General features: G+C 36.9%; 3 protein-coding genes across 5 annotated transcripts; 1 reads left to right on the plus strand and 2 right to left on the minus strand.

The window, feature by feature from the left end:
* Positions 1-2,749: 2,749 nt before the first annotated feature.
* On the minus strand, positions 2,750-9,419 carry LOC110794068 (pre-mRNA-splicing factor ATP-dependent RNA helicase DEAH7). Of its 2 annotated transcripts, none has more exons than XM_056830363.1 (12): positions 9,215-9,419; positions 8,409-8,589; positions 8,187-8,296; positions 7,911-8,088; positions 7,563-7,792; positions 7,300-7,476; positions 6,835-6,906; positions 6,394-6,570; positions 6,080-6,141; positions 5,811-5,963; positions 3,633-4,656; positions 2,750-3,535 (listed from the first exon to the last, which is right to left on the minus strand). In XM_056830363.1, the coding sequence occupies exons 4-12, from the start codon at positions 8,086-8,088 to the stop codon at positions 2,966-2,968; spliced, it is 2,643 nt and encodes an 880-aa protein (XP_056686341.1). In that variant the 5' UTR covers positions 8,187-8,296; positions 8,409-8,589; positions 9,215-9,419; the 3' UTR covers positions 2,750-2,965. The 2 variants fall into 2 exon arrangements, with proteins under 2 accessions (XP_056686341.1, XP_056686342.1); XM_056830364.1 differs by having other exon boundaries at positions 8,187-8,292; positions 9,215-9,410.
* An 8,770-nt stretch (positions 9,420-18,189) lies between these two features.
* LOC110793012 (E3 ubiquitin-protein ligase ORTHRUS 1) lies at positions 18,190-20,577 on the plus strand. The gene is made up of 5 exons (XM_021997841.2): positions 18,190-18,649; positions 19,246-19,400; positions 19,676-19,725; positions 19,811-19,885; positions 19,986-20,577. The coding sequence occupies exons 1-5, from the start codon at positions 18,298-18,300 to the stop codon at positions 20,383-20,385; spliced, it is 1,032 nt and encodes a 343-aa protein (XP_021853533.1). The 5' UTR covers positions 18,190-18,297; the 3' UTR covers positions 20,386-20,577.
* Positions 20,578-21,176: 599 nt separating this feature from the next.
* LOC110794072 (uncharacterized) lies at positions 21,177-27,219 on the minus strand. 2 transcript variants are annotated; one of them, XM_021999017.2, is made up of 4 exons: positions 26,243-27,219; positions 24,627-25,058; positions 22,696-22,963; positions 21,177-21,695 (listed from the first exon to the last, which is right to left on the minus strand). In XM_021999017.2, the coding sequence occupies exons 1-4, from the start codon at positions 26,810-26,812 to the stop codon at positions 21,541-21,543; spliced, it is 1,425 nt and encodes a 474-aa protein (XP_021854709.1). In that variant the 5' UTR covers positions 26,813-27,219; the 3' UTR covers positions 21,177-21,540. The 2 variants fall into 2 exon arrangements, with proteins under 2 accessions (XP_021854709.1, XP_021854713.1); XM_021999021.2 differs by having other exon boundaries at positions 21,177-21,709; positions 26,243-27,214.
* Between the last annotated feature and the right edge of the window lie 245 nt (positions 27,220-27,464).

The following is a 27,464-nucleotide window of genomic DNA, read 5'->3' on the forward strand; positions in this document are numbered from 1 at the left end:
GCTAGTTCCGCCTCTGAATCAGCAATAGCCTGTAGTAGCTGAGCTCTGCAGCGATTTGCCAGATCAACTTTTCTCCTGTATACTTCTAGGCACTCTTGTTCCAGCTCAAGTAACATCTTATCCCGAGTTGTTTCAGATTCGCCAACCTCATCCCATATAATCTGAATAGATTAATAAGCGAAATCAATCAAAACACAACACTACAAAAGCCATCCTTGCATCAAGTTCATGTCATAATTCTAGTTCTATACCTGTAGTTCATATAATAAAGATCCACAGGTTTTTCCGCTTGTATAATCGGATCACTTTGAACCATAGCCATTAAAACCGCCACAAAGTATGCGCCTGCAGCAGAATCAACAAGTAAAATCAATGAAAGCCAAAGAAATCAAACTAATAACAGTCGCGGTGGACCAAAACAACAGATTCATCATAAATTTCATATCCTATAACTCATTGATAACCACAAAAACTCTAAATCAAACCAAACAGCCAAGGAATCCATACTTCTCACTTTCTCAGTTCTCACAGCATAAAAATACAAATATGTACTAAATCTATAAATCATCTGTTATATTCTAATATATCAGCTATATATTAGTCAAATTGCTCTGTTATAAACTGCTTCAAGAGTGACCAAAATGTAGTATCATTACAAATCACACTAAATCAACTCTAATACAAATCAATGATAATTAGTGCTCCATCTCTCCAATATCACACTCACATATACAAGTACCATTTTGAGATATCAAGAAAAAGTTGCAACATTTCCTAAAATAGCAATAGATCATGCTCGGATTCCCTCGATTGTTACAATTATAAAGGTTATTTTACAAAAATCATGTTTAGCCATCCTAATTTTCGCCCTTTAGTGACAAAAATAGAAAATTCAACAGTGTTTAGGACTAGGAATTCTGGGTCTTCAAACTGCCGGCAATACTACACATCTTAACACAAGAACATCAATTTTAAGCAATACAAACTCATCTCCGAATCCCCAATTACGCATTTAAGGATACTACAACCACCCTAACTAACAATAAAAATTAATTCAAAAAAACCCCACAACAATTGAAACATAATTCCCGCAATTAAAGGGAAATTCACAAGATTTGAAGATCTACAAAACCCAGATACAACAACAACAAAAAAGACAACAACAAGAAATATTCCATTTTTACAAAAATGAGTAAAACTAGGGTTTCATAAGTGACGATTTTTTTCAAATTGAATTGAGATTTTAATTAACAAAATAATGTGGCAGAAGTTAAACCAAATAACAGAAGAAATACTTTGAAATTAACACTTACCTGTTGAATAAAGAGAAACCTGAAAGCTTGAAGATGATCCCACGAGAGAGCAGAGTGAAGGAGAAAGAGATGTAAATTCGACCGTTGAAAATAGATTTTTTTGAAGTTCGATTTCTATTTTTGTACAAGAAGTGCGTGACTTTTGTTCAAATTCAAAAATATTTGGAAATAGTATACTCCGTAATGTCCGTTGCTAGATGGCCCCCTATCCGATAATGAAGTTCATTTTCTCTTTTTAATATCAAAAGCACATCAAGTCTATTATCTAGAGCGATTTCCTTCAATATTGCATAAAGATCTAATAAGATACGTTACTTTTAAACTTAATTACCACCAAACCGACCACATCAGCAAGGGAGAAAGAAAAGTAACTTTTTATCCGGTTCAGCATTGAACCGCTATCTGAGATGACGATTTTATAACAAAACCGCGCGGTTTTATAAGGGGTTAATTGCTACCTGAAATGACGGTTCATTAAATACATAAGCCGCTATGCCAGATATCGGTTTACCCCTTTAAACCGTTGTTTCAGATAGCGGTTTATTGTAGATTTTATACAAAAAATTAGACCGGCTTTCTTACTGACGTGGACGGTAGAGTGGGAAATAAGTGAAAAAGTAGCGTATTTTGGGAATTTACGAATCTTCAAGCATTATTGAATGAAATCGCTCCATCATTATCTATATAGTATTATCGTACTACCATGTCTGTGTCTGTATCCGCAGTTCCGTACGACACCACGACCGTATCCGTATCCGTATTACACTAACATAAACCATTAAAATCTGGTTAAGATCCGTCGAACATAGTCTAACTTGATCGAGAACCTCTGTTAGACAGTGAAAATTATACATATTTAACAAGAAGGTAATAAAGGGGCGGATTGACTTGCAAATCAAGACGCAGCTCTAACAAGTTCGATTAAATTTTTTACAATTTACTCCATTAGAATTTAGTAGCATAGCTAGGGGTGTTACTAACCCTCACTTGATTCCTCAGTAGCATTTTATTTTTGTTGTTTAGTTGCTTTAATTTCGGCTTTGTCTCGTTTGAATAAAATAAAATAAAAAACATTTGGTTTCCCAATTAGACTAACCTCATAACGAACTAGTATCTATGCACCATTGCACCCAGCGTTACGTACTGATTGTGTTCTTGTCTTGATAAAGGGAAAAATTCTACTTCGTATATTTTTTTTGTTTAAATTGACTACGTAATTAATAAAAGAATAATAGGTGCTTTGTACTATTATTATACAAAGGGACACCAAAAAGTCAAAAATATTAGGTTTTCTCCATAAATATTTGTGGGTTGGTGGTAGCTAGAACAAGTAGGATAATACAACGAAGCCAGTAACAATATTTACAAACCCAACCTTTTAGGCCTGAGGAATTGATGGGTTCATGAACCTCTAAGTTGAATAGGGAGTTTTAACATGGGAGTTGGGATGATTATCATGTGTTTGCTCTAATAAGTAAGATATCCTCAATTGTACAAATGGACAGACTATTGTTTACAAATAAAAGTAAAAATAGTACAATATTTAGATTAGAGCAATGACCAAACGTGATCATGTTATCACTTGGCCATATTTGTTTAGGTTAATAAATCTTAATCTAAGTTAAAACAATACTTACAACCAGTAACAATATTTACAAACCCAACCTTTTAGGCCTGAGGTATGTGGAACCACGGCGAGTCCCAGGCATCGCGATCTTCTCATTCTCTTTAGCTCGTTTCTGCCTTTCTTTCTCCTTTCTTTTAATCTCAGTTTCTGCTTGTTCTTTCCTTAGATTCTCCATCTCTTCTTCCATAGCTGTCTTCTCTTCCTTCTGTTTCTTCTTATGCTCCAACAACGACGTATCAGATTCTTTCACCGAGAAAAACATAGGCCCTAATTCTGCTAACCAATGCGGCTCAACAGCAGTAACACACTGCATGTACTCCTTTGTAGTCAAAAGCAATTCGTGATAAACCACGTACTCTGGTGTGTACCCTAATCCATAAAGAGCACTGCTAGGGTGCAAATGGCACGGGATGCCGTTCCTTGTGTTAACATACTCACCAATCCCCTTCTGTTTAGCAGAATTGTGGAAATATGCAGAACATATAGCTTGTCTAACCATATCCCAATCAGCAGATGAAGTAAGTGTTATCTTAAGTTGTTTCAGTATATCCATAAGCTGTGATCTTACTTCCCTAGCCTTCCGTAAAGCTTTAACCTGCAGACAAACGAAAATATGGCAAACTTAAGTTAGCTTCATATGCAAATTCCACCATTTTTTTTTAAAGGTAATTTGATTCGGTAAAGCTTTTAACCTGTAGAAAATGATCATTGCACCAGTCTCCTCGATAGTCGTTGCTTTTCCATTGCTGGTACACATTGAGAAGGGTTAAGTGATCCGATTCAGGGACAAAGAACTTTTCCCTAGCAGAGTCACTCTCTTCTTCCCTGTCTTTGGGACGGAAGAATACTGTTGGAACTGAAAGCATTGACACTATAGTCAACACTTCATCGAGGCAATGCAGCTTTGCACCCATCAGTAACATCTTTGCTAGTGGCGGGTCCAACGGAAATTCCACCATTTTCCAACCGAGGTCTGTTAGGCCACCGACATTGTTAAGGGCACCCAGTACCCACAACTGGTACATGGAATTTAGGATGTTTTCTTGTGGAGGTGGGTCCATGAAATCAAAGTCTAGTAAGTTCTCAATTTTGAGAGATTTCAGAAGCAAAACAACATTACCAAGATTTGTCCTCTGAATTTCAGGAACAGGACTATGAAGCATCTCATTCAGATACGCACTCTCTGTATATAGACGGTAGCAAGTGCCGGGCCCAGTTCTACCAGCACGTCCAGCACGCTGGTCAGCAGCAGCACGGCTCACAGGGAAGACTTGAAGAGCATCCATACCCATTCTTGGATTGTAGACCTTCATTTTACCATAACCCGTGTCGATAACATAGAAAATACCATCTACAGTCAGAGATGTCTCAGCAATGTTGGTTGCTACAATGCACTTTCTTGCTCCGTCTTCAGCTTTTTGGAATATTTTTGCCTGTAAATCAGCGGGAAGCTGCGAGTAAATGGGAAGAATAAGGAGCTTTGCAACTGCCTTCTGTGTTGAGGAGATTAGCTGTTCCATGCGCTCGGCAAGAGCATAGCATGCTGCCTCAATCTCATCCTGTCCTGTCATAAAAATCAGGATGTCGCCGGGTGGGGAGGTTATGTGTATAGTCATCGCTTGCTTTACAGCACCTTCAACATAGTCTTCACAAGGTGTTTTACTGTACAAGGTATTCACAGGAAATGTTCTCCCAGGAATATGGAATATTGGGACACTGAAAAGGCAGAAAATAAGAGTTAGTTTTAAAATGTCAAGGCATGTCAGCAATTGAATTGAAAAACTAATGTAAGAAGTTTACCAAAGTTAAAGATGTTATTATAGAATATCAACACGGAAAATAAAAATATAACATTTGGCTGTTAACAGGATAATAGCCTTGGCAAATCAAAGTTGATACTTGACAGCAACTGAGGTTCATAAGATTACAGAATTACAGTGACGAAGGTACTCTTCTACCAGAGCTTTGGTTGAAGGGAGTGAATTTACATATGCTGAATTGCTAATCACTTGGTTGTGAAACTAGTAAATAGTAATAGGAAACAAGAGGATGTTCATGGTACAAATGAGGAAGCACATGGTACAACTTTACTTGTTGGTTCTAACAGTCTAAGATGGAGAGGAGAGAGAAATGAAATGAGAATAAAATAGCCTTTTCTTGCATTGGTGGAATCTAAAATTGGCACTTCACTCCTTAAACCAGATTTGAAGTTGCTTCTTTCTTGTTCCCTTAATTTTTCAACCCACTCTCCTTCCCTTGTGTGAACCAGACAGCCTCCTACAACTTTCTCTTGGACCTGCTACCCCTAAACAAGATGAATATCTATACTACATTGCAGGAAAAGAGGCCCGACAAGGTTATCAAGGATGTCCGAGTGCCAGGTTTTAAATTTTTATAGTGAAGAGACCAGACAAAAGGGCACTTTTTCTCTTTATTAACCCTTTTCTTGGCAGATTTAAATTTTTATAGTGAAGAGACCAGACAAATGATTCTGAAGCTTTGCACTCTCAGTTACTGGGATGGTCTAGTTCTTTTTCTGAAGCATTTTCACACATATCTCCCTAGATTTTCCAAGACTGATCCACGCAGATTGGAAGACTTTCTTGCACTAAATCCGTTATATTTTTAAAAATTTCTCTACCACATACCACAACGAGACTCGTCTATATCTGGAAGCTAAAGGCTGAGTGTTTTCCTTGCAGAATATAAAAAATATTAAGTGACATGAGAAACAGTAGTAGCATTCTCTTGGTTCAAAATCTGCTTGATATGACCAACAGCTAGTGAGATTATATTTCTCTACCAACCTTCTTTCCTCAATGATTCATTTTTTCTCTAAGTCAAAATTAAGATAAATAGTCACACATTACCTTCCAAAAAATTGAGAGAACTTCTCCGCGTTCAGAGTGGCTGAAGTTACAATTAGCTTAAAATCTCGCCGTTGAGCAACCACCTTCCTTAATATGCCAAACAACACATCCGTGTTCAGGGATCTCTCGTGCGCCTCATCCATCACAACGACACTGAAAAACAGGTGCAGCCTTAACATTAGAACCCTAACATTTCTTTATTTGTTTCTTCTCAGTAAGTATTAATCACGGAATATATAATATGCTAACATAAAATTTTGATATCTTACCGGTATTTCTCAAGTTCAGCATCTTTTAGTGTTTCACGTAAAAGTACACCATCTGTCATGTACTGCGAAGTAAAGAGAGAAGGACTTAATGAGAATTGGTCAAAACTTCAATTCAAAAACTAAAGCAGCATATTTAGTTAAAGCCATGAAAGAAGTACACATAACCATGTCCAAAAATGCATTCAGAAATCATGAAGAAAAAATATGTCTGAAAATGGTTCTCAGCATATTTATACGAAGAAACATGGAATTCGATATTAGACAGGGGTGACTCCCAGATTTATTCACATCAAATAAGCAAATAAGAGACAAACCTTAATCACGGTGTTGGGTCCTGTAACATCCTCAAAGCGGATAGCATAACCAACTTTATCTCCCAGATCCGTTTCCATCTCTTCACTGACTCTTTTTGCAACACTCATTGCTGCAACACGCCTTGGTTGAGTACATCCAACAATGCCATTCGAAGTGTAACCATCCTCATGCAAATACTGTAAAACAATTTCAAATCATAAGTTACACATTGCAAAGGTAACTTAGCCTCCTGAGTCCCTGACTATCATCATTCCCAAAAGAAAAGAGCCTGCTCATACTAGTTTTTAAGTTCACATTTGCAATAGCCAATACGCTTCCAACATACATACTTTACACATATCTAAAAACCCATCTACATAAGCTTGTTGTCCAAATTAAACGTCCTAGTGAGACATGATAACAAGTAAAATAAAAATAAGTGAGGATTAAGGAATACTGACCTGTGTTAGTTGAGTTGTCTTTCCTGAACCCGTCTCTCCAACAACGATAACAACCTGATTCTCACGAATAACCTGTGACAAATTCAAGAATTAAGTCCATGTTTATTATGCCCAATAGCAAACCAAAAGTTACATCACGGAGATAAGTTTTTAATACTAATAAAAGCGCATGAAACAACAACCAATTCCAAGCAGAACATGTGACCGGAAGACTGAAGACCAAATATGTGATCATAACCTACATTTACTATTTAGGACTTTCATTCATTCAACCAATACTACTCTAACACTAGCAAAACAGTTTATAAAGGTTTGAAAGAACTTAGACAGTCTGGCATGTTAAGTACAATAAAAGCAGTGGAGAAGGATGGTTAAGGAGATAGGGATTCAGAAGTGAGCGCCGCCACACTGCATGAATTAATTGTTTGACAAAAGGACCTGTTATAAGTATGAGAAAAATGTTACCTGTAATAGGTCATCCCTAACAGAGTATATTGGAAGATATTGTCTCTGCTGAGACAGGGTTTTTGTCTTCGCAAACTCACTCACTGCTTCATCCTTTTTCAAATGCTGAGCAAATTTTGCGTCTTCTTTGAAATCAACTTCCCCATCTTCACCAACCACAGCTTTATCAGCATCAACCTGAAATTGGACGCATAAGAAATAATGTACTACGACAAAATGACATGTACAAGAGAAAACATTGTTAAATATTTCCAGATATTTACCTGTTCTGCTGTCTTCTCAACACCAAGGACATCACCAAGTTTAGAACCAGCAAGTTCCCAAAACCTTTGGCGTGACTTGTTCATGCTTTGTTTTTCATGAATTTCCCGCACTAAACCAGATCCTTTACGGGATATAATAGCCATATCTGATGTTGGATCTTTCAAAGGCATTACAGGATCTGCCTGCTTAGTAAAAACGACTCTACCATCCAAGAATGGAGGTTTTATATCTGTGTTAAGAACATGGAAGAAGTTTCAGCAACTCAAATATTCAAACAAATTTTTCATCCATTATTTTTTGCATTTCATTTGGGGGGAGGGGGAATGTCATTCCTACTTCTGACTTACCATGAACTAAAAGCACAACCTTGTTCTCCTCTTCATTGTCAAATTCAGTTTGAACCTCAGTACCTCGAACTGCACCTGATCTCATCAGTTGTTTGTCCTCCCATTGTTGCTTGTATGCACTAAGCTGTGAATGCCTCTTGCTCTGAGCACGTGACATCATACTTCCATCGCTTCTCATCTAAAGACAGGGCCATGAGCAAAGAGAAAGATAAAAAAATCAATATTTAAAGCAGTCCCAAAGGATGCAGGCTAACATATTTCCAAACGGTGGCATACCTCTCTAGTAACGGTGCCAGAAGCACGGATAGGAACGGGCGATGGGGCCGCCAGATCCCAAGGCGAAGAATATGATCCTTCCCATCTACCATCATCCCAGTCTGATCTGCCTGCCAAGATCAAAATGTTAGTTAAAATATTTTAGAGCAGAAACACATATGTATACACAAGGAACTACTTAGCAACTACTTCTCTAACCAGAAAGATTCAAACTATACATACCAGGGATTATTCTCCTAGATCCCTCGTATCTGATCCTTTTCCTTTGACGATATTCACCGCTGCTATTATCTCTGCCCGCACTATGTGTCTCTCTACTCCTTCTATTCAGATTCTCTACTCCTTCTATTCAGATAAAGAGGTGAAGAATTTGACATTGTAACTGCAAACGATTCAGCTAAATCTGCAAGATCACAACTTCCCATCAAACAACGCGAATTACTCGATAACAATTCAACGATAATAATTCTAACAGAATAACTGACTACCTAGTTATCTGTAAAAATATAATAGAGCAATGCTCAGATATATAGTACAATTAACGTAAATCAACTAGGCCTGGGACTTTTGTAAATTAAGGAAACTAATGCTACTGCTATACTTACGCAATTCCTAAAGGTCTTCGGAATAGGAGTTTATGCTAAACTCTAATTCTTAGACTTATTTATTGTTTTAGAATTATAGTGTAATAATTCTAATTCCTAACATTATCACAAACCAAACCCAAAATCAATTCTTCGATTTTTTTTTTTACTCTTTCATTCTGTACCCATAAACATTACCACTAACTAGTTTTAATCAAAAATAACAACTAACCAGGAACAATTAGCAAATTACTCCTTTAGTTTAGTTTATAGAATTAACAATCGTCCATTTTTTTTTTGGTAGAATTAACACTGAATTCAGTTGGTAAAATCTAAAGTTTCTTTAGTTCCTTTTCTAAATCAATTGCTTCATGAAAAATAAAACCATAAAACGATGATGATTAAACTGCGAAAATTGAAAAATAAAATAAATAATAATATTACCTGTTTGATTCTTTGAAAAGCGCAATAACAATGGAAGAATGGCGGTGATGGTGGTGGCTGGTGCACGGAAGAATGGAAGAAGAGGAACGAAGAAGGAGCAGCGCAACAACGACACTCGGTGTACTGGCCTTGCCGTCGAGTAGGAGGAGAGAGAAAAAAGAGAGGGAGGTTTTTAGTTTATTGAACTGTACTAAAATTGTATTTATAGTTGGTTCCCTAAAGGGCGAAATCCGAAATAAGAGAAATCTTAGAAGTGATTTTTTTTTTTAGGGGGGAATCTTAGAAGTGAAGAAAAAATTGCCAAATATGAAAACAAGAGAAGTTATTTATATTTTTCTTTACATATAAATCACAAAAAAAAAAAATATGAGAATATTTGAATAGTTTTAAAATTCAGATGGTGCAATTATTAATAAATAGAGTAAGTACTACACCACTAAAGTTAAGCATCATAACTATATTTTCCCCTTGCCTTTGGTTGTCACACGTAAAATTATTATTGTAACACACTCAACATTACAATGATGTAGTATTGTTGAGTATGCTATTTTTGGTCTTTCTTATCTCATGTCCTGTTTAAAAAATCCTTGTTGTTTCCAAAATTTTTATTTTTTTCCTATCCATAACTAAGTGCAATAACAATAGGCACATGACACAAACACCTTCATAGAGATCCCAAAACTAATTTAAGAGAAACAATATATCATGGCTTTGTCAATTGTTAGTCTTTACGTAACATTCTACTTGTTGCAATTGGAGGTTTGAATGTTAATGATTGGGTTATATAAAGTGAAAAAAAGATTAAATTTTTTTTAATGGTGATCACATACTCAATCTTTTTTGTTTAAAGAAAATTTTTACATGTTATTTTATTTTTTATCTTATCTTTTTTATGCTTTGATTAAAAAAAAAAAAAACTTATTTTCATCGAACTTGTTTTTTTTAAGGGGTGAAAGCAATATTTGAGTGTTCATGAATGCAGAGTAACATCGTATTTTTAAATTAAAATTTGAAACAATATGATTATTAATTTTCCAATTATGATGATTATTTTTTCAATCTTATATTTTTTATGTTTTGAAGAATGGAAGAAGAGGAACGAGGGAGGAGGAGCGCAACAACGACACTCGGTGCACTGGCCTTGTCGTCGAGTAGGAGGAGAGAGAAAAGAGAGAGAGAGAGGTAGGTTTAGTAATTACTAATTAGGGGTTTAACTAGTATAATACCCGTGCGATGCACGGTTTATAATATAAATATAAATTTATACGAAAATCTGGTAGACAATTATCAATAAAGTAGTGATTACATATATTTTCCTAATTAAAACAATGACGAATAAATTGTTATTGCCCATTTCGGTGTTATATTCATTAAAAAAAATTCAACCAAATAATGTTACATGGATTAAATTATTTTCATCCCCAGTCATCACCCCTGTCAAGCATTAAGGGGGCATTTGGTTGGGGGTATTCAGGAAAGTAAAAGGGAATCAACACCTCTCATTCCCTTTATTGTTGTTTGTTTGTCCATTTCAATCTTTCCCTTGACCCCTCTCATTCCCCAATTTCCCTCTACCACGATTCCCCACCCCCTTAGGGTATCATTCTTACCCCCAAACTCCTCTTCAACCTATCTTCCTTGACCAACATTGAACAACTTATACACCACACCACCACCCAATTCCAACACCACAGCCACCCCGAAACCAACCACCACCACAAGCAACCACCCCGAAACCAACCACCACCACCCGCAACAACCCCAAAATCAACCACCACCGCCCTCAAAACACCCACTTGACCATTTCAACCACCACCACACGCAAATAGTAACCTAAATCACCCTTGATCGCCATCAAAACCAGAGGGGGGGAGAGAAAAGGAGAGAGAACTCAGCGACGGGAAGAGGGAGAAACAACAGAGGCTGAAGGAGGGAGAAACGACGGCGGCGGGAGGAGGGAGAAAAGGCAGAGGTTGGAGGAGTGAGAAACGACGGCGGTGGAGGAGGGAGAAACTACGGCGGCAGGAGGAGGCCGGGAGAAAGAGATAGAAGGAGAGGAAAGAGGGAGAATGTGAGAAAAGTGAAGGGAATGAAATCTCACCCAATCAACTTACCTAATCAAAGGTGATGTGGCCTACACTAAAAAGCACCACCTGGCTATACTATGATGGCCCAGAGAGAAGGCCCAAAAGCCCACCAGCATGGATACCTCGAATCCACACAGAGCTCATATCCACATCCAACGCCAAGACCCATTTCTTAGGCCCATGGCCCCATTCGAGTGGTAGAGTCCTTGGTCAGATCATAACAACAAATGCAACAACCTTATATAGGAACTCATCCAACGAAAATAAAGAGAACCAACACACTACAACCCACCAAAACCAACATGAACTAAAGATAAACAAACACAATAACGAATCAACCCCATCGAAGAACAAGCAAAACATGGAGAAAGCCACGCACACCCCTAAACCAATTAGGGACAACTAGGATTTCAAGAAAAACGACTACAACTAATACCAAAACAACCTAAATCTTTACCTTTACCGTCAAGATCGGGTTACTCCGACACCTCAAGACGGCGGCGACAAGGTTAAATCCGGTAAAATAGTCAATCCAAAATCAGATCTAACAAGCCTCTAAACTAGCAAAATCCTAACCCAAACAAGAAACCCTAACCCTAAACTTTTACCTTTACCGGCGAGATTATCGTCGGCGGCGCTTGGGTTAGCTTTGGTGATAGGACGCCGAGGTTGTGAACTTTAATCTGATCAATAACTCCTTATTTGAACACATCAACTCCACACTCGAACACGACAGAGATGACTAATTTTGAACAAGAAATCCGGCGAGATCGACGAACTAAGAGGATGGGAAAACCGCGAGACGGTGGCGGCTTGGTTCCTCTTTCACTTCTCGGCCGGAAAACTACAAGATCTCCAAGATTAACTCACTAGGAACGGTGAAGCGCTAAAATTAGCAGGCTCGCCGGCGACCTGAGCGAGCAGAGGTGCTCCGACCACCAACGAGCCTGCTAAGGGCGGTGGCGGCGGCTAGGGTTTGAGTTTTTGGGAGAAGGGGTTTTTAGAGAGAGAAGCGGTTTTTTCATAAGCTATCTAAATTCTCCCGTCATTTGAAGATTGGCGGTAGAGAAAGTGCTTATTTCCCGCTAGTTTGAGAGTTTTAAAGAATAAAGTATTTATTCACTTCGATAATATTAGCGTTTACCTTAGCAATTAGCATAGACAAACAAAATTAAACTCCTTCCTAAGAGATAGATTATAAAAGCTAATTGTATAGATTATTATATATAAAAAATAAAGGAGATAGAAATTACGTAATATGGCTATTTCCTAAGAGAAATTCATGAATTATCTCTATTGTTTCAAAGAACAAACGCTAATCTCTGCATAAGCCAGGTAGTTACATCTAACGCACGTTCTTTCTTTGCAATTTTGACATTATAGTGTCCATTAGAAACTATTTATTTATGTAATCGGTTAGGGTTTAGGATTTAGGGTTTAAGGTTTCATACTTTCAGGTAAAACTTTCAAACTTTTCATACTTTCTGTTTATTTTGTTAGTTAAATAAATAATTGGAACAACTTAGCTGGATAATATGTATGTACAAACTGAATACTTGTCGCGCCGTGGCCGAACCACTGCTCTAAAAGACAATTCCGCGTTACCTCCGATGCAGTAGATCAATTGCGGTTGCCCTCCAGGGTTAACACGACACCAAGGTATGTGTGCACTCACAAACCTCGGTTGGAGACCAGAATATTTGCCCAGAAAAACGAGAACAATGTTTGAGAATTGTAGAGAATACTTTCTGTAATTGTGTGTATGGAAAACATAAATGAGGTATTTATAGGAGAGCTGCAACCCTCGAGGTTTTTTCAAATTTGGCGAGCATCTGGAATAACTAGTGAATTACAACTTTATTGTACCGCAATTGGTGCATTGGTCTTTGCAGCATTAATGCCTTTTGCTGGTTGGTTCCATTATCACAAAGCGGCTCCAAAATTAGCTTGGTTCCAAGATGTGGAATCTATGTTGAATCACCATTTAGCAGGACTACTAGGACTTGGGTCTCTTTCTTGGGCGGGTCATCAAATCCATGTATCTTTACCGATTAACCAATTTCTAAATGCTGGAGTAGATCCTAAAGAGATACCGCTTCCTCATGAATTTATCTTGAATCGGGATCTTTTGGCTCAACTTTATGGCTAGTAGTGGAGTAGTGGGAGGTTACCACGTTTACTGGGTAATTAATGGGTAGTTAAAATGACATTTAGAGGGGTTAATGAACCGCAACTCTGCAAGTACCAAGTACCAAGGCCCACGGCCCGCGTGCGCGTATGTGTTGTGTGTCCACCCATGCCACTCACATGCTTTCTTAAGAAAATGTTTCCCTCAAGTCCCCAAATATAAACATTGAAAGTAGTTGGTGTTTTTCAATGTGGGACTTTTCACCTTCCCACTTTTCCCCACTCATTTTCTTTTGTATTCTCACTGGGACTTCCTAAACATATTTTGCAGTTTTTGCAAGAGCGCGCTGCTTGAATTCTGCAGCAGATAAATGTGGCAACAGATGTCCAGAATGCAGGCATCTAATACCAATCAGGTAATAAATAATAATAACCCAAATTAGCAGTTAAAACTAAATTAATGTCAGGAATTGTTTTATGCATACAAATATGCAATAGTTGATGATTTTTTGTGTGTGCAGGAATTGCACTATAAACACAGGGCTTTGGAACACCATACAGCTTCTATTCCCAGCCGAAATCGGGCCGATGGTAGCAGCTGCAGCGTCGAGCAGTACAGCAGCTGATCATCGCAATGTGCGTATGATGAGAAGAGCAACAGTATGGAATTTGGAACATGTATTCTATGATGTACTTTGTGTTGGCATGTACCAAGTATCATGTTCTTTATCCAAGTTTGTTTGGAAATTTATGTATGGCCTGCTTTTTTGAAAAGAGTAACAAATTGCACTTATCTAGGTATCTAAAATTCTAGAATCAACGGAAGTGTAACAGTCAGTTGCTGATGTCTGCACTATTTTGTAAAAAAAGAAGATATTTGACATGTGTAACACATAATTAACATATATATGTCGAGTAACACATAATTAAAGTACAACTAATTTTCAACTCTTCTCTTCATTTATTTAAGCTACAACTAATTTTCAACTCTTTCTCTTCATTTAATCAAGCTACAACTAATTATATCTCAAGTTCAATAATTTTTCACCATATAAGCAGAATTTTTGTTCTTTAGGGTGTGTTACTGTGTTTATTCAATTTATCTGACATAAATTCATGTCAGATAAATTCATTTGTTTTCAAGGGTGTGTTACTATGTTTATTCAATTAGAGGTGGAAAGGACTGTGTTTATTCATGTCAATAAGGTGTGTGACTGTGTTTATTCAATTTAACCAATTTTTTTTTTTACCACCTTTGAAAAGAAAAAAAATGTACTCCCTCCGTCCCATAATATAGTGCCCGTTTGACCAAAATCACGGTTATTAAGGTAAAGTATAACATTGATAATAAAAACAACAATTATTTGTACTTTCAAGATAAAGTACATGTTAGTTGGCTTTTTTGGAAAAAAAAATATATAGATTAAAGGTGTGTACATAATAAATAGGCCTAAAAAAGACAAAAATCAAGCACATGGGTTGAATAAAAAATGAAAAAGTACAATTTTCAAAGTAAAAATTAATGGTTTAAAATAGAAATAGGCACATCATTTAGGGACACCATTTTAGGAAAACAGGCACTATATTATGGGACGGAGGGAGTACTATTTTACCACCTTACTCTTTTTTTTTTTTTTTAATCACCTCAAATAAATAAAAAATTATTTTTGGAATATTCTCTTTGGTAACCTTAAGTTTGCATACATATAAATTAAATTATGGTTTTATCTGATTTTTGGTTAAAAACTACTTCGTACATTATTTGATTAAACTGTAGTTAACTATAATCAATTAATGATTAATTTACTTAAATACCCTTAAAACATAATTTTCCCTCCCAGATGAAAAGAGTATTTCCTTCCAAATCATTTCCTCTTATATATACCCAAACCGATAAACCTTAACACCCAACTCATTATTATGCAACAAAGTAGTTGCTTACATAATTAGAAATGTTACATTTGCAATTGGGTGTTTTTGTACATCCAGATGTTAACCACGGTTAATCAAATTGGTCAAACCATAATTAATATGTCATTGTTTAATTATGTACAAAAACTTAAGGTTAACAAAGAGAACATTTTTTTTTGTTTTACCAAAGAGAAAAATAAGAAGCTTAAGGTTACCAAAGAGAACATTCTTGTTTTTCACTAGGTGACAGAAAGCGTTACTTTTTTTTTTTTGACGGGTAAAGGGAAAATTTCATTAAAATAAAATCATACAACATCTACAATCAAAGTTTTCCCTAAACAAGAACAAATCTAAAATACAATAACAAATTCTTTTTTTCAAATAACTAAATGAGCAAATACTGAAGAACGGCTCCGGAATCATGGTATATGTGTAGCCATGAAATAACTTCGATGTCAAAGCATCTTTACGTTGTATGGAGGACCTCGTTATAGACGTTATAGTCATCTTGAAAATTGAATCTGCTTCATATCCCGGATTGATTTTCATCTTCAAAGTGCATCATAGAAACAACACGATTTCCACCATGAAATACACAAACAACACCCCTCGACTCGATACCCACACAAAAGCAGAAAACCTTTCGAAAAGAAAAGAGAAAAAATCCTGTATTTCAAGGGAGAATCTTTCCTCTCTGGAGGAGGACGCATTATTAGACCTACAATAACAAAAACTAAAGGAGAGAACACAAGAAAACAAAGCAATTGGGGCTTTCCAACGGTTAAACCGATGGAAGCCCCTCAAAAATTACCAATGGAGGCTAGGGTTTCGAGGAGAGAGAGGAGAGTCGTGGAGAGGAGAGTCGGGATTAGGGATGTCAGTGGGGCGGGTTTTGTGGGAGATCCGCCCCGCATCCGCCCCAAGTAGGCGGGGATAGGGGTAGGTTTGGCGAGTGATGGGGCGGGGATGGGTATAAAAATCGTACCCGCCATGGGTGATGGGGTGGGTGTGGATTTTGTGTTAAACCCGCCCCATCCCCACTCGCCCCGTTACATACCCGCCATGGGTGATAGGGAGGATGTGGATTTACTTGTTTGTAGGTAACAATATGAATTTAGGTGAGACTTCTAAGTTGTTTTTTGTTTTGATTTTTTTGTTATTACGAGTATTTTTTTCCAATTATATATGATACTTTTAGTAATAAGGTGTCTTTTCTAAAGTTAAATTTTAGTTTCTTCGTATATATGGCAAAGATTTTCTAAATAAGAAAAATTAGGTGGGTATGGAGCGGGTATGAGGCGGGGATGAGACGGGGATGGATACCTAGGTGGGTGGTGGGGCGGGGATGGATTTTGGTTTGTACCCGTTGGGGCGGGAATGAGGATGAATTTTGTACCCGCCATGGGTACGTGATGGGGCGGGGATGGAGATGAAAATTTTAGGCGAGGATAGGGATGGAGGGATCTACATCCGCATCCGCCCTGCCCCATTGACATCCCTTGTCAGGATTATGTTCAAGATTTATTACTCCATCCGTCCCTTAATACTCACACCGTTTGGACTAGACACGTTTGCCAATGCACATCTTTGACCATCAATATCTTACACTACATAGTATAAAAACTTACTCCGTAAATTTTTTCAATATTATGAAAATATATATTAAGTTGAAGCCAACACTATATTATATACTAACATTTATTTTCATATACTAGAAATAAAATAGGGTCAAAGTGAATTATGTGAATAGTGCCAAAAGTCAAAACGGTGCGAGTATTAAGGGAAAGAGGGAGTAATTATGAATCTTGACAGAAAACGTTACTTGGTTGCAAAGAAATTGTTTTTTTTAGATGTGGTAAAAAGCTAATGGTAATATTTGAATTTTGAAAGGGTGAAAAACCCTCATGTTTTGACTGAATTGATCGTTCCAAAGTGATATAACACTCAAAAGTCAATAGCCTAATGTCGGAAGCTGATACATATACGCCTTGGGTATGGAATAGTGCCATATCTTGGGCTCTCATTGGTTGTTTTCACATAAGCAACCACACATAACATGGGATTTAAATTTAAATCTAAAATAGCAACCCCTTGGTAGCAATGATTTGACCGTTGAGTCTTGACACATCAAGTTAATTTTACTGTTCCTTGGTATGGGAGTCAAGTACAAGGCATTGCTCAATGCTCCCTTCAGGGAGTACAATAATTGAAGGTAGAGAGGAGTAGAGGGGGACATCGGAACTTCAACCGAAAGTATACACAAAATCAACAAGAGAGACAACTTGGAACTAGTTGGAATTCAAGGAGATCTCCCAATTCGAATATCACATTTTTAGTTAGTTGGATAAATAAATTCACTTTATTTGGTTCAATTCGATATGTATTTGTTATTTTTTATCTAATTGTGTATGTAGTACGACTTTCAATCTATTAATGAAATAAGGTAAATTTGTCAAAGTTGATCTTTCATATTTCAAAATTTGCGACCAAATACCTTATACGAAGTATAAATTTTAGGTTGATGTCAGACTTTAAACTTAAAATTAATTGCGAGAGACAACATGAGACCAGTATCCCGCATTGACTTCTGTTTTTCGGTTGTTGACCATCATGTGCAAACTTTTGGCTATTCTTACCCTTTTTCCTCCGGAATTCCCAACTATAAAAGCTAAAAACAAAATAATAATAATCGAAAGTTAATGTCAGAAAAAAATAGGTAGTATAGCCAACTTCGACAACACGTGATGATAAAAAATTCTCATCTTTCCAATTTGGGAAATTTGGCATTAGAAAATGAAGAGATACATAACATCAAGGGACAAACTAGTCATTTTATCTCTCCAAAAAAATTCGACCGTTAAACAAAAAGCTTGTCCTAAACGTCTCCAATTCAAAACCCTTCATCTCTTTCGCACTCTCTCTCTCCTCCTCTGTTTCTCAAATCTGAACGGACCATCAATGGTGACACAAGATTCAAAGCAAACCCCACAAAACAAGAAAACCCCATCTGACAACCCAACCCAAATCCCAGAAAATTGCAACGATAATCACAACACCATGAGTATGTTCAGCCCAAGATTCAAATCAGTTGCAGCAATGGCGGGTTGGGATGAAGAAACCCTACTTTCTACTCTTATTGTTGAAGACACCCCTGAAAGAATCTTGAGGGATAAAAAACGTTCTGATTTGCTCGTGAAATCTCCTCCTTCTAGTTCTAGAAGAAAGAGAAGGCGGTCTCGGCCGGGTTCGATTTCAATTGCGGTTTTTAATCTTGATTTGGATGATGAATCTACTGACACCAGCATCAAAGGTAAGTTAATTTCCCCTTTTTGATTGGGTTTTGATTTAAAAGATTGAAGATTTGGATTTTGTGGTGGAATTATAGTGATTTAATTGATTGGATTAGGATGAAATTCTGTGGATTGTTCTTGATTAAATGTTATTCGGATTAAAGTACGTGTTCAAGTGTCCGACTAGGCTATTTTGATTAAAAAAATGCATGTTTTTAGCCCAAATAAGGATACTTGAGTGAAATGAGGAGTCCAAGTGTGATTTAATTGGTAGGGTTTGGTGGATTTAATCTCAATTAAATGTTACTCGGATTAGGGTACGTGTTTAAGTGTTCTACTCGAACATTTCATGTAAAAACTCCGAAGATTTTATCCCAATATTAATTGTTGAGCATCCAATTGTGGTACTAAATATGAAATGAAGAGTCCGAGTAACATAGTCTTGATCAATTTTACTGATAAGTTCTTTTTAATTTTTTGAGGGAATGATAAGTTCTTTTTAGGTCTTTTGTTTCAATTAATTTCAATGAAATTGAAAGGTTTTAAAATAATCATCAAGATTGGAGGATATTAATTTCAATTTGATGATAATTTTGTGGATTTCTGGAATGGGCAGAGGCAGAGAAGGATAAAATTGATTTACCAAAGAAAGTTGAAGAATTACCAAAAGACAAAGAGCAGGAGAATGCTGATGCTGAGGTTGCTGTTGATTGCGCGAATTCGTCAGCACTTCCTTGTATGGATCGTCTTAGAGATGAACTTTCCTGTGCTGTAAGTGTGCTCAATTTAGTTTTACCACCATCAATTCATCTTCAATTAGCCCTCGGCACCCGTCCCCCAAATGGGATTAGGCGTAAACTTGTGTGCAACGGGTGTATTGTATACAGGTTTAGTCATCCGTAATGACATGTAAGATGACTCCGTGATGGGGTGACTTTTATGTCATTTAGGGAGGCTAGTCTGTTGTATATAAGACCTACTTAAACCCGTATGGGTTGTTTTTATGTATATGATCAAACCCGGGGCTTTTTTGTTTATGTATTCAGATTTGCTTGGACATCTGTTATGAACCAAGCACAACTCCTTGTGGGCACAGGTAAACTTCAAATGGTAAAAACTTGAATACAAAAACTGAAAAAATGGAATCTTTCAATGTAACATAGAGCTTATGTTTTCCACAGTTTTTGCAAGAACTGCTTGAAATCTGCAGCTGAAAAATGTGGCAAAAGATGTCCAAAATGCAGGCAGTTAATCAGGTACTATTGTATACAAACAATGATGAATTATTTGAACAAAACTATTGATGAAACAATTTCTGGGTACTAATGTATACTAACAATGATGAATTCTTTACAGCAATGGAAGATCCTGCACTATAAACACAGTCCTTTGGAATACAATACAACTTTTATTCCCAGCAGTAATCGAGTCTAGGAAATCAGCTGCAGCTTCGAGTAGCAGTACAGCATCTGATTATCGCAAGAAGAGCAGTGAAAGGATGATCAGTACTAATAATGAAGCTTCTGATAATAACAATGTGCGTATGACTAGAAGACTCAGAGTATCAAGAAGATCAGAAGAAGCTAGTTTGAGCAGTAGAAGAGGAGTTCCAAACCAAGATGAAGATGCTGCATTGGCATTGAGGTTACAGAGGGAAGAATTCATGGAGATTTATAGAGGGTCCACTTTGGCCCGAAGTAACTTGAGAGCTATGGCTCAAAGAGCTATGAATCTTGATAGAAACCGCGTTGTTTGATGATCTTGTTTCTCATTAGATAAATTGGAACGACACAGAGAAGATTAATGATTTGTTTTTCATGATAGTCATGAGTGTGTTTTATTTGTAGGAAAAGGAACTTGGGAACTTGCTTTAGTTCCCTTGTTCAGTTCTAGCCTGATTATGACTCAATTACGCGCATTTATATTGCAAATCTTATATTATTGCGGATCTTGTACATGTTTTAAATCTTATTATAAAGATACTTGTTCATATAGATTTATCAACAACTTATTTGTGGACATATATTTAGTGATTGGGGGAGAGGCAGATCAATGCCATCAAAATCAGACATTTTTCTTGTTTCAGACGGGTTCTGTAGTCGAGAGCAATCAGTGTTTACCGTTGAAGGATTATTTCAGTTCATAGTTTAAGCTAGAGCTGATCAACAGGAGTCTGGTCCACCCCAGCCCGAAATTAGCGGGCTATGGGCAGAATATTTAGACCCGGATTTCAGGCCCAGACCGAATTTTAAACAATATTGCGGGCTTTGGGCAACGTAAAACTGCAATTTTAGTCCGGCCCGAAAGGCTGATGTTTTTGGCCTGAAACTCTGAATTAGCAGGTTTTGGGCATACAAATCGGCCCGGATCTTGACCCAAACCCGGCCTGACCACCTTTTGATCAGGTCTAGTTTGTGCCCGTCTTTCAGAAAAAATAACCTCATACTAAATCAATCTCTTCTCATTAGAACAGACAGCAGTTGCCAGAGAAGAACAAATTACAAGAAACATAAATCTGTGATTCCATTAGAACAGACAAGAAAAATATTTTTGTAACAAACAGCATCCATGATCATGTTTATTCACATTCGTTCGAGTTATACAAAAAGTCATTCTTACATACTTACATATAAGTATATAACTATATAAGGTTACAGATGGGGGAAGTGATTAGCCCTCATTTAATATTAAGTAATATTTACAAAAGAATATACAATATTGGAAGGTTGCACTCAGTATAATCAACGGTCGGGGTTGGCTCCGCCTCGTGCACCAAATACAGCACGTGTTAGCGTTAAGAATCCCAGAAAGTTGAACAAAAACATATCACTCTAACTAGGTTTTCAAGTATGGAAAAACCGCGTAACAGCAATTTGACTTCAGAACAGGACATCATTCATGGTGGACTACTTTAGTGCCAAAATGAAAAAGTTACGCGGATGGGGAGGAGAAAACAATGGTCTGACCCAGCACAAAAAGGACTAGTGAGAGTTCGATCGCAAATATTGTGGATAAAAGTGAACGATCGACTGTCCATCCGTATAAGGTGAGCCCTCCAGGATTCGCCTGCAAATACATCACTGTAATTTCTTCTCAGTATGATGAACATTAGCAAATAATGAGCACCTTAAGTACAAGAAAATTCAATTTCCTAGTATCTTAAAGCAAATAGACAATATGAACTTAAATTCGAGACACTAGAAACAAAATGGAATATAGTCCAGATCTGAAACAAAGGCCAACAGCCTAACAAGGGGAGTTCCAGTATTCCATTGCTTGAGTGTGACCTACAAATTGGGGTTTTGGCCGAGTCTAATGGAAAGCAATTGAAGTTGAAATGATGTTGAGTACTGTGAGTAGGGTAAAATCAGCAATACTGGAGAATAACTAAAAACATTCCAAACACTTTTCAAATGTTTTTCCCCTTCTGAAGAAATCAAGTAGAAAAGCACGGATGGTCTTAGAAACTGTAGTGTTCTAATGTTTCGTACTCACGTCCTCCTTAACTTGTAAAAAGTAAACAACAAAAACCTTGAAAGTTCTAACCAAAATCTTAGGTTTCTGGTTCCAGGCGCAGGTAAATAAATCTGTCTCAAATTCGACAAAATATAATGTCTCTTGTTCTGACTATTGTTTTGAGAGGTACAACTGTACAACAACCGATGAATTGGTCAATATTTTTTGCACCTCAAAGTTAGACACCTGCTGGTTTTAATAGTATTTTTAATTTATCCTTCATTCAATGGTTCAGAATAGGATTTTCAAGTTAACCACTACTCCCTCCGTACCTAAATGTTTTTCCCGTTTGCCATTTTACGCGGTAATTAACACACATTTCGAAGAACATAGTGTTGAAATCAAACAAGGAAAACTGAAACTGAGAATGAGGAATGAAAGGATAGTTTGTCCTTAAACCTTCTCTGCCAATGTGCAGCATTGAGATAGACCATGTTCATTGTCAAAAAAGTTTATTACTACTACAAGCATGTTGATACCTTAAACTGCAAAACGTCATATGAAATAAACGATAGAATAGATTACAAGAAAAAAGATGAAGTAGACTTACCAAAAGATTGCCTCTTGTTATATGAAGACACTGAAGCAAACTGCGAATGGCTGATAATTTCATTCTCATCCAGCAAATTCGATTCACTCTCAGAATAATTTGATAATGAGTTCAACGAAATTGAACGTCTTCCTCCATCAAGGGACTTGCAAGTTACTAATGCATGCCATCTAAAAGCCATTGCACCGATGCCCTGGGCTCTGGAGGAAATTTTTGTACCAGCATGCAAGCAAAGAAGTGTCTCAACAACTTGAACAATGGATGTTACCTAGAATCAGGAGCATCATAAAGAAATTAGAAATGTAGAAAGAAGCACACGGTAGAAATAGAGCAATTTGTTACCAAAATGGCAAAGGGAAAGACACTGAAGGTCTGTTTGCTACAATAGTGATCACCACTTAGTTTGGTACCGTTTAGTGCCTGCGGTTGACGGGGTATGGGAGGTCAAGAGGCGTGTAGCTCCATTCCTAATTGGTTGAGACTGGAGAAGATGATGTTTCCATAACAACCCACAAATTTGATGTTCTTACTTCTTACAAAAGAAAAAGGTTAAAATGATGAAAGTCATTTAGTAGAAAATGGATCCATCTAAAGAAGTTTTACAAGAAAATAGGGAAAAGGCACACACACCATCTAAAAGCCTAGCGTAAGAGCGATATAAGAGGTCCCTCTCCCCATAAGTTTTCTTCTTGAATCAATCATCTCTGCTCTTACTTGCAATCCCTCGAATGATTTTCATATCAATTCTATGAAGTGTTTCAGGAATCAAGGGTCACAAGTTCGAATCAACCAAGTCTTGTTTTTTGCCACTTACTTTTAATAGAAATCAGATTACTATCTCTAATCATTTCTTGTTTTTCACTGTGCTATGAAATCCTCATCTCTGGCTTTCTGCAAATCTTGTTCTATGAACCTGACCTTAGCTACATATTAATACTATGCCATAAGTTTGAAAGGTATCTTGTTACACACAACTTCTGAGAATTGAGCAGCTCCTTGATCTCAGTAACCTAGCCTACTTCCAAGTAAGATCATCGATTTACAATACAATATATATCATTCATCTCAATCTTCATATGAGGCAATAGGCATTTCTGCCATTAATGATTATTGGCATCACCGAAAGTTTGCTTGTAAAACTAATTAAAATACCCCCTAAGCTCTATAACTAGATTCAGTATGATTTCCTTTTGAGGGTCGGATAGCTTCCAGCCATCCCCAAGAACTAGCACAGATAACATATAATCTGCACATAAACATGGGCATACTTCAGTCAATCTAAACTGCAAACTTGATGCTTTGTTTCAGCTCCTATTGTCTTTATTTTTATGTGTGTGTTTCTGTTGTGGGTGCGGGGGGGGGGGGGGGGGGGGGGGCGTTATAAACTCTTACGTATACAGACCATAGAACAACACACAAATAGATAAGAAAATGTATCAAGTTCATTTATCCACCAATTCAACTTTTAAACTATCTACCTATAAAAGGTACATAGGTAGGTATGTATCACCATATCCAACAAAAGAACTTCTAATAAAAGCTTTAATGTTTGAGCCTTTTGAGGTTTGTAGACAACATCAACTCATAAATTTCTAGTTTGGTTTTGCCCAAGAAGCAAACAAACTTCTAATCACATCACACCCTGTGAATTTTACAGGTGTGACAAAAACCTCTCACCTGAATCCAGAATATCAACAATAACTAAGGTTTATCTATTCACTGCCAATTATGTTAGCACTATTGTGTAATAATAGTAAGATCCTATATCGGGATTATAATTTTCTTTTTCGAAATATGAAAAGTTTTAAATGATTGGAACTTGCACAGTAGTAAGACTACCAAAGTACCAAGTATGTGGTTTTATCTCATATCCCATAAAAAACAAACACAAAAAATTAAGCATTAAAAGTGAAAATGGAGTTTTAACTTACAGCAAAATTTCCACCATTTATGAAAGTAACTCTTCCATTAACACCTGTGATCTGTATCAGAGTCATACACAGGCTAGCAGTGACGAACAGGAACACCAAGATAAGATATATTCGAAATCTGTGGCTAATTTTAGAGAGGTAGTTCCTCAATCTCATGTGTTCATCCATCAAAGTCATTATACTGGATTCTTTCTCCAAGACTTTCGCATAATCATTGAAATGGATAACTTGCAAATTGCAAGCTAAATGAAAGAGAATGCAGGCTGCTAGCGATATTGCACTTAGGTATGTCCAAGATATTACTAATGCTGTCGCATTTAAACTAGCCAGCCACCATGATTGGTTTTGAATGTATATCATGCGCGTAATCTCATGAAGTGCCTTCAAGATGCAGCATGGAATCAGGGACTGTAACAGTAGTTGATATGAACCCTGAGGAAAATCAAGAGAAGTTCTTATGAGGGCACATTAAAAGAGATTAGGAACAGAACATTCGTAATGTAAGGAGTTCATTGACAAAAGGTCTAGCTTAAATGCTACAGCATTAAGAATTGCCGCAACTCTGGTTTCAGGCCATTTCTATTGTACTTGTAATGTATTGTTCAACTTCACTGAACATTGCTGGTGATCTCTACTTAAGAATTGCCTCCCAATTCATTAACCATATTACTCGGACCTTAATCTAGAAGCAATTAGGAATCTAACTCCCTCAAACTTGCATTAAGCTACCACTGCCTAGAAATATACTCCTTCAACCAATATTGCCACCATGAGTTTACATTGAATTGTATTGACAAAAAATGCACCCCAAATGAATTGAGGTTGATGACTAAAAGTGAGTGGTCGAGTGTTACCACTTCAGCCTGAAACAAGGTTATAACTGCTAACCACTGGACCTGACATGGGTAAGAGTCGTTACTGGATAGGTGAAGTCTGTCCCCAGAAGCCTTACTCACTACTCAGGTTCTAAACTTGAAAGCACTAAACGTCTCTCTTTTGTTCACCATTCTAAAAAGAAGAAATATATAAACGGTGCTATCACAAAAAAGCTTCATCAAATCATTAGTGCTTTAGGATTTTGTGATTAATGAATCTCTTAACACACCAATTCGTTCAAATAACAACAAATTGGTTTGTTTGTCCCATAGAAATACTCATTCTACTGCTTCGGACTGGTTTGAGCTAAGGTTGCACACTTTTAGACCTCCAGGTTTGACTAAAGCAAGAACTTCATAGAAATGCCCGAACATGGAATCTCATTTGTCCTAATTGTATCATAAGATCATCATCATCATCATGCTCAAGATTCTGAAACCAGTGTATGCCCTTTCATCCATTTGAATGACTCACTACCACATTAGAAACTAGAATAGCCCCATACAACATAAGCATACAATGTGGATTGCATTCATGATTAAACAGGAAAGAAGACAAAACCTATGAAAACACTCATCAAAAAGCAATACATATACCCTTAATACAACTCGAATTCGAACAATTTATCAACCAACAAACCAAATAAGAGGTAACATCCATGAATAAATAAACTCGAATTCGAACTTAAACCCCAAAATGCAGACCATTTTGAGTATTGACACAATTAATTCATGGTTTACCTTAATCTTATTGATATATTGATCTTTGAAACGGGCGGTATACCCCCTATACCGATCAACAAACAAGAATTTTCGAAACCCTCTTTTATTAATATTGTAGGCCACGCAAATCAAAGAAACACCACCAAGAAGAAGATGAGAGGTAAGAATCTCATACTCAAAATCCTTGACTTGATAATCTTCACAATCCGAGCAATGGGTGAGCTCAATTATCAACATAGGAACTGCAACACCCACTGCAAAGAACACAAACCAAGAAACCACAAATTTCAATGGATTTGTCTGATCAAAACACAGAAAACTCAGCCAAAATTCCAACTTTTCTAGGGTTTTCTCAAGCTGTTTATCATCTTCTTCACCCTCTAAATCAACAACAACAACACTATTATTATCATCAACATCTTCTTCTTCCTCTTGCTGTTTATCATTTTGCTGGTAGGCCCCACTAGGTGGTAGAAGAAGTGGGGTTGAGTACTTCTGCTCTCTCTCCATACAAGAGAGAAGACAAAAAGGGGTTGCTGTATATTTGCAGAAAGGATTGAAAGTGTTCTCTAATGGGTACAAATTCATCCCCTTTTTGTTTCAAATCAATCAGAATTCGGGAAATTTTAGCTCACCAAAAAAAAACCCCAAATTGAAGATTTGAACAAAAGGGGGTTTGAAGATCAGATAACCAACTTTTTTCAAAATTCGTGGGGAAAAATCAGACCTTTTCTTGCTGTTCTTCACTATGAATCAGTCGACTAAAAATCAACCATAAACCAAGCACGAAATTGGGAATTTTAATTTATAAAATTGGTATGAATATGGGTTTGATTGTTTTAAAATAAATGCAGACAAAATCAAAGTAGTAAGCAAACGTAAGCTTTGAGGTTTAGGTCAGGATTTGGTGTGGGGTATTGATGGGATATTTGGGAAATTAATAAGCTGTAAATGATTTGGGGAAGAACATGTCAGCTTGGTGAGTCATGCCGGATTTTTTGATGTTAAAGAAATTGAAAATGAAAGTTGTGTCGTTGACTATCTACAGTTATTGACTTCTGGCACACTCGAAAGTCCAAATATGGTAATTGAAAATGGTTAGAGTTGTACTCCCTCCGTCCCATAATATAGTGCCCGTTTGACCAAAATCACGGTTATTAAGGTAAAGTATAACATTGATAATAAAAACAATAATTATTTGTTCTTTCAAGATAAAGTACATGTTAGTTGGCTTTTATGG

This window comes from Spinacia oleracea, chromosome 1 (genome assembly GCF_020520425.1).
Source record: "Spinacia oleracea cultivar Varoflay chromosome 1, BTI_SOV_V1, whole genome shotgun sequence".
NCBI classification, from domain to species: domain Eukaryota; kingdom Viridiplantae; phylum Streptophyta; class Magnoliopsida; order Caryophyllales; family Amaranthaceae; genus Spinacia; species Spinacia oleracea.

Bases quoted from the DNA above. Each gene is read 5' to 3' on its own strand.
- LOC110794072 (XM_021999017.2), bottom strand. From the start codon at position 26,812: ATGAATTTGTACCCATTAGAGAACACTTTCAATCCTTTCTGCAAATAT. The intron at 22,964-24,626 runs GTAAGTTAAAAC...TCCTGATTCTAG, and splicing joins TAAATGGTGGAAATTTTGCT to GTAACATCCATTGTTCAAGT. The intron at 21,696-22,695 runs GTAAGTCTACTT...ATGTATTTGCAG, and splicing joins TAACAAGAGGCAATCTTTTG to GCGAATCCTGGAGGGCTCAC.
- LOC110794068 (XM_056830363.1), bottom strand. From the start codon at position 8,088: ATGAGAAGCGATGGAAGTATGATGTCACGTGCTCAGAGCAAGAGGCAT. The intron at 6,571-6,834 runs GTCAGTATTCCT...ATTGTTTTACAG, and splicing joins AGACAACTCAACTAACACAG to TATTTGCATGAGGATGGTTA. The intron at 6,142-6,393 runs GTTTGTCTCTTA...TTTACTTCGCAG, and splicing joins GACCCAACACCGTGATTAAG to TACATGACAGATGGTGTACT.
- LOC110793012 (XM_021997841.2), top strand. From the start codon at position 18,298: ATGGTGACACAAGATTCAAAGCAAACCCCACAAAACAAGAAAACCCCA. The intron at 18,650-19,245 runs GTAAGTTAATTT...TGGAATGGGCAG, and splicing joins TACTGACACCAGCATCAAAG to AGGCAGAGAAGGATAAAATT. The intron at 19,726-19,810 runs GTAAACTTCAAA...TGTTTTCCACAG, and splicing joins ACAACTCCTTGTGGGCACAG to TTTTTGCAAGAACTGCTTGA.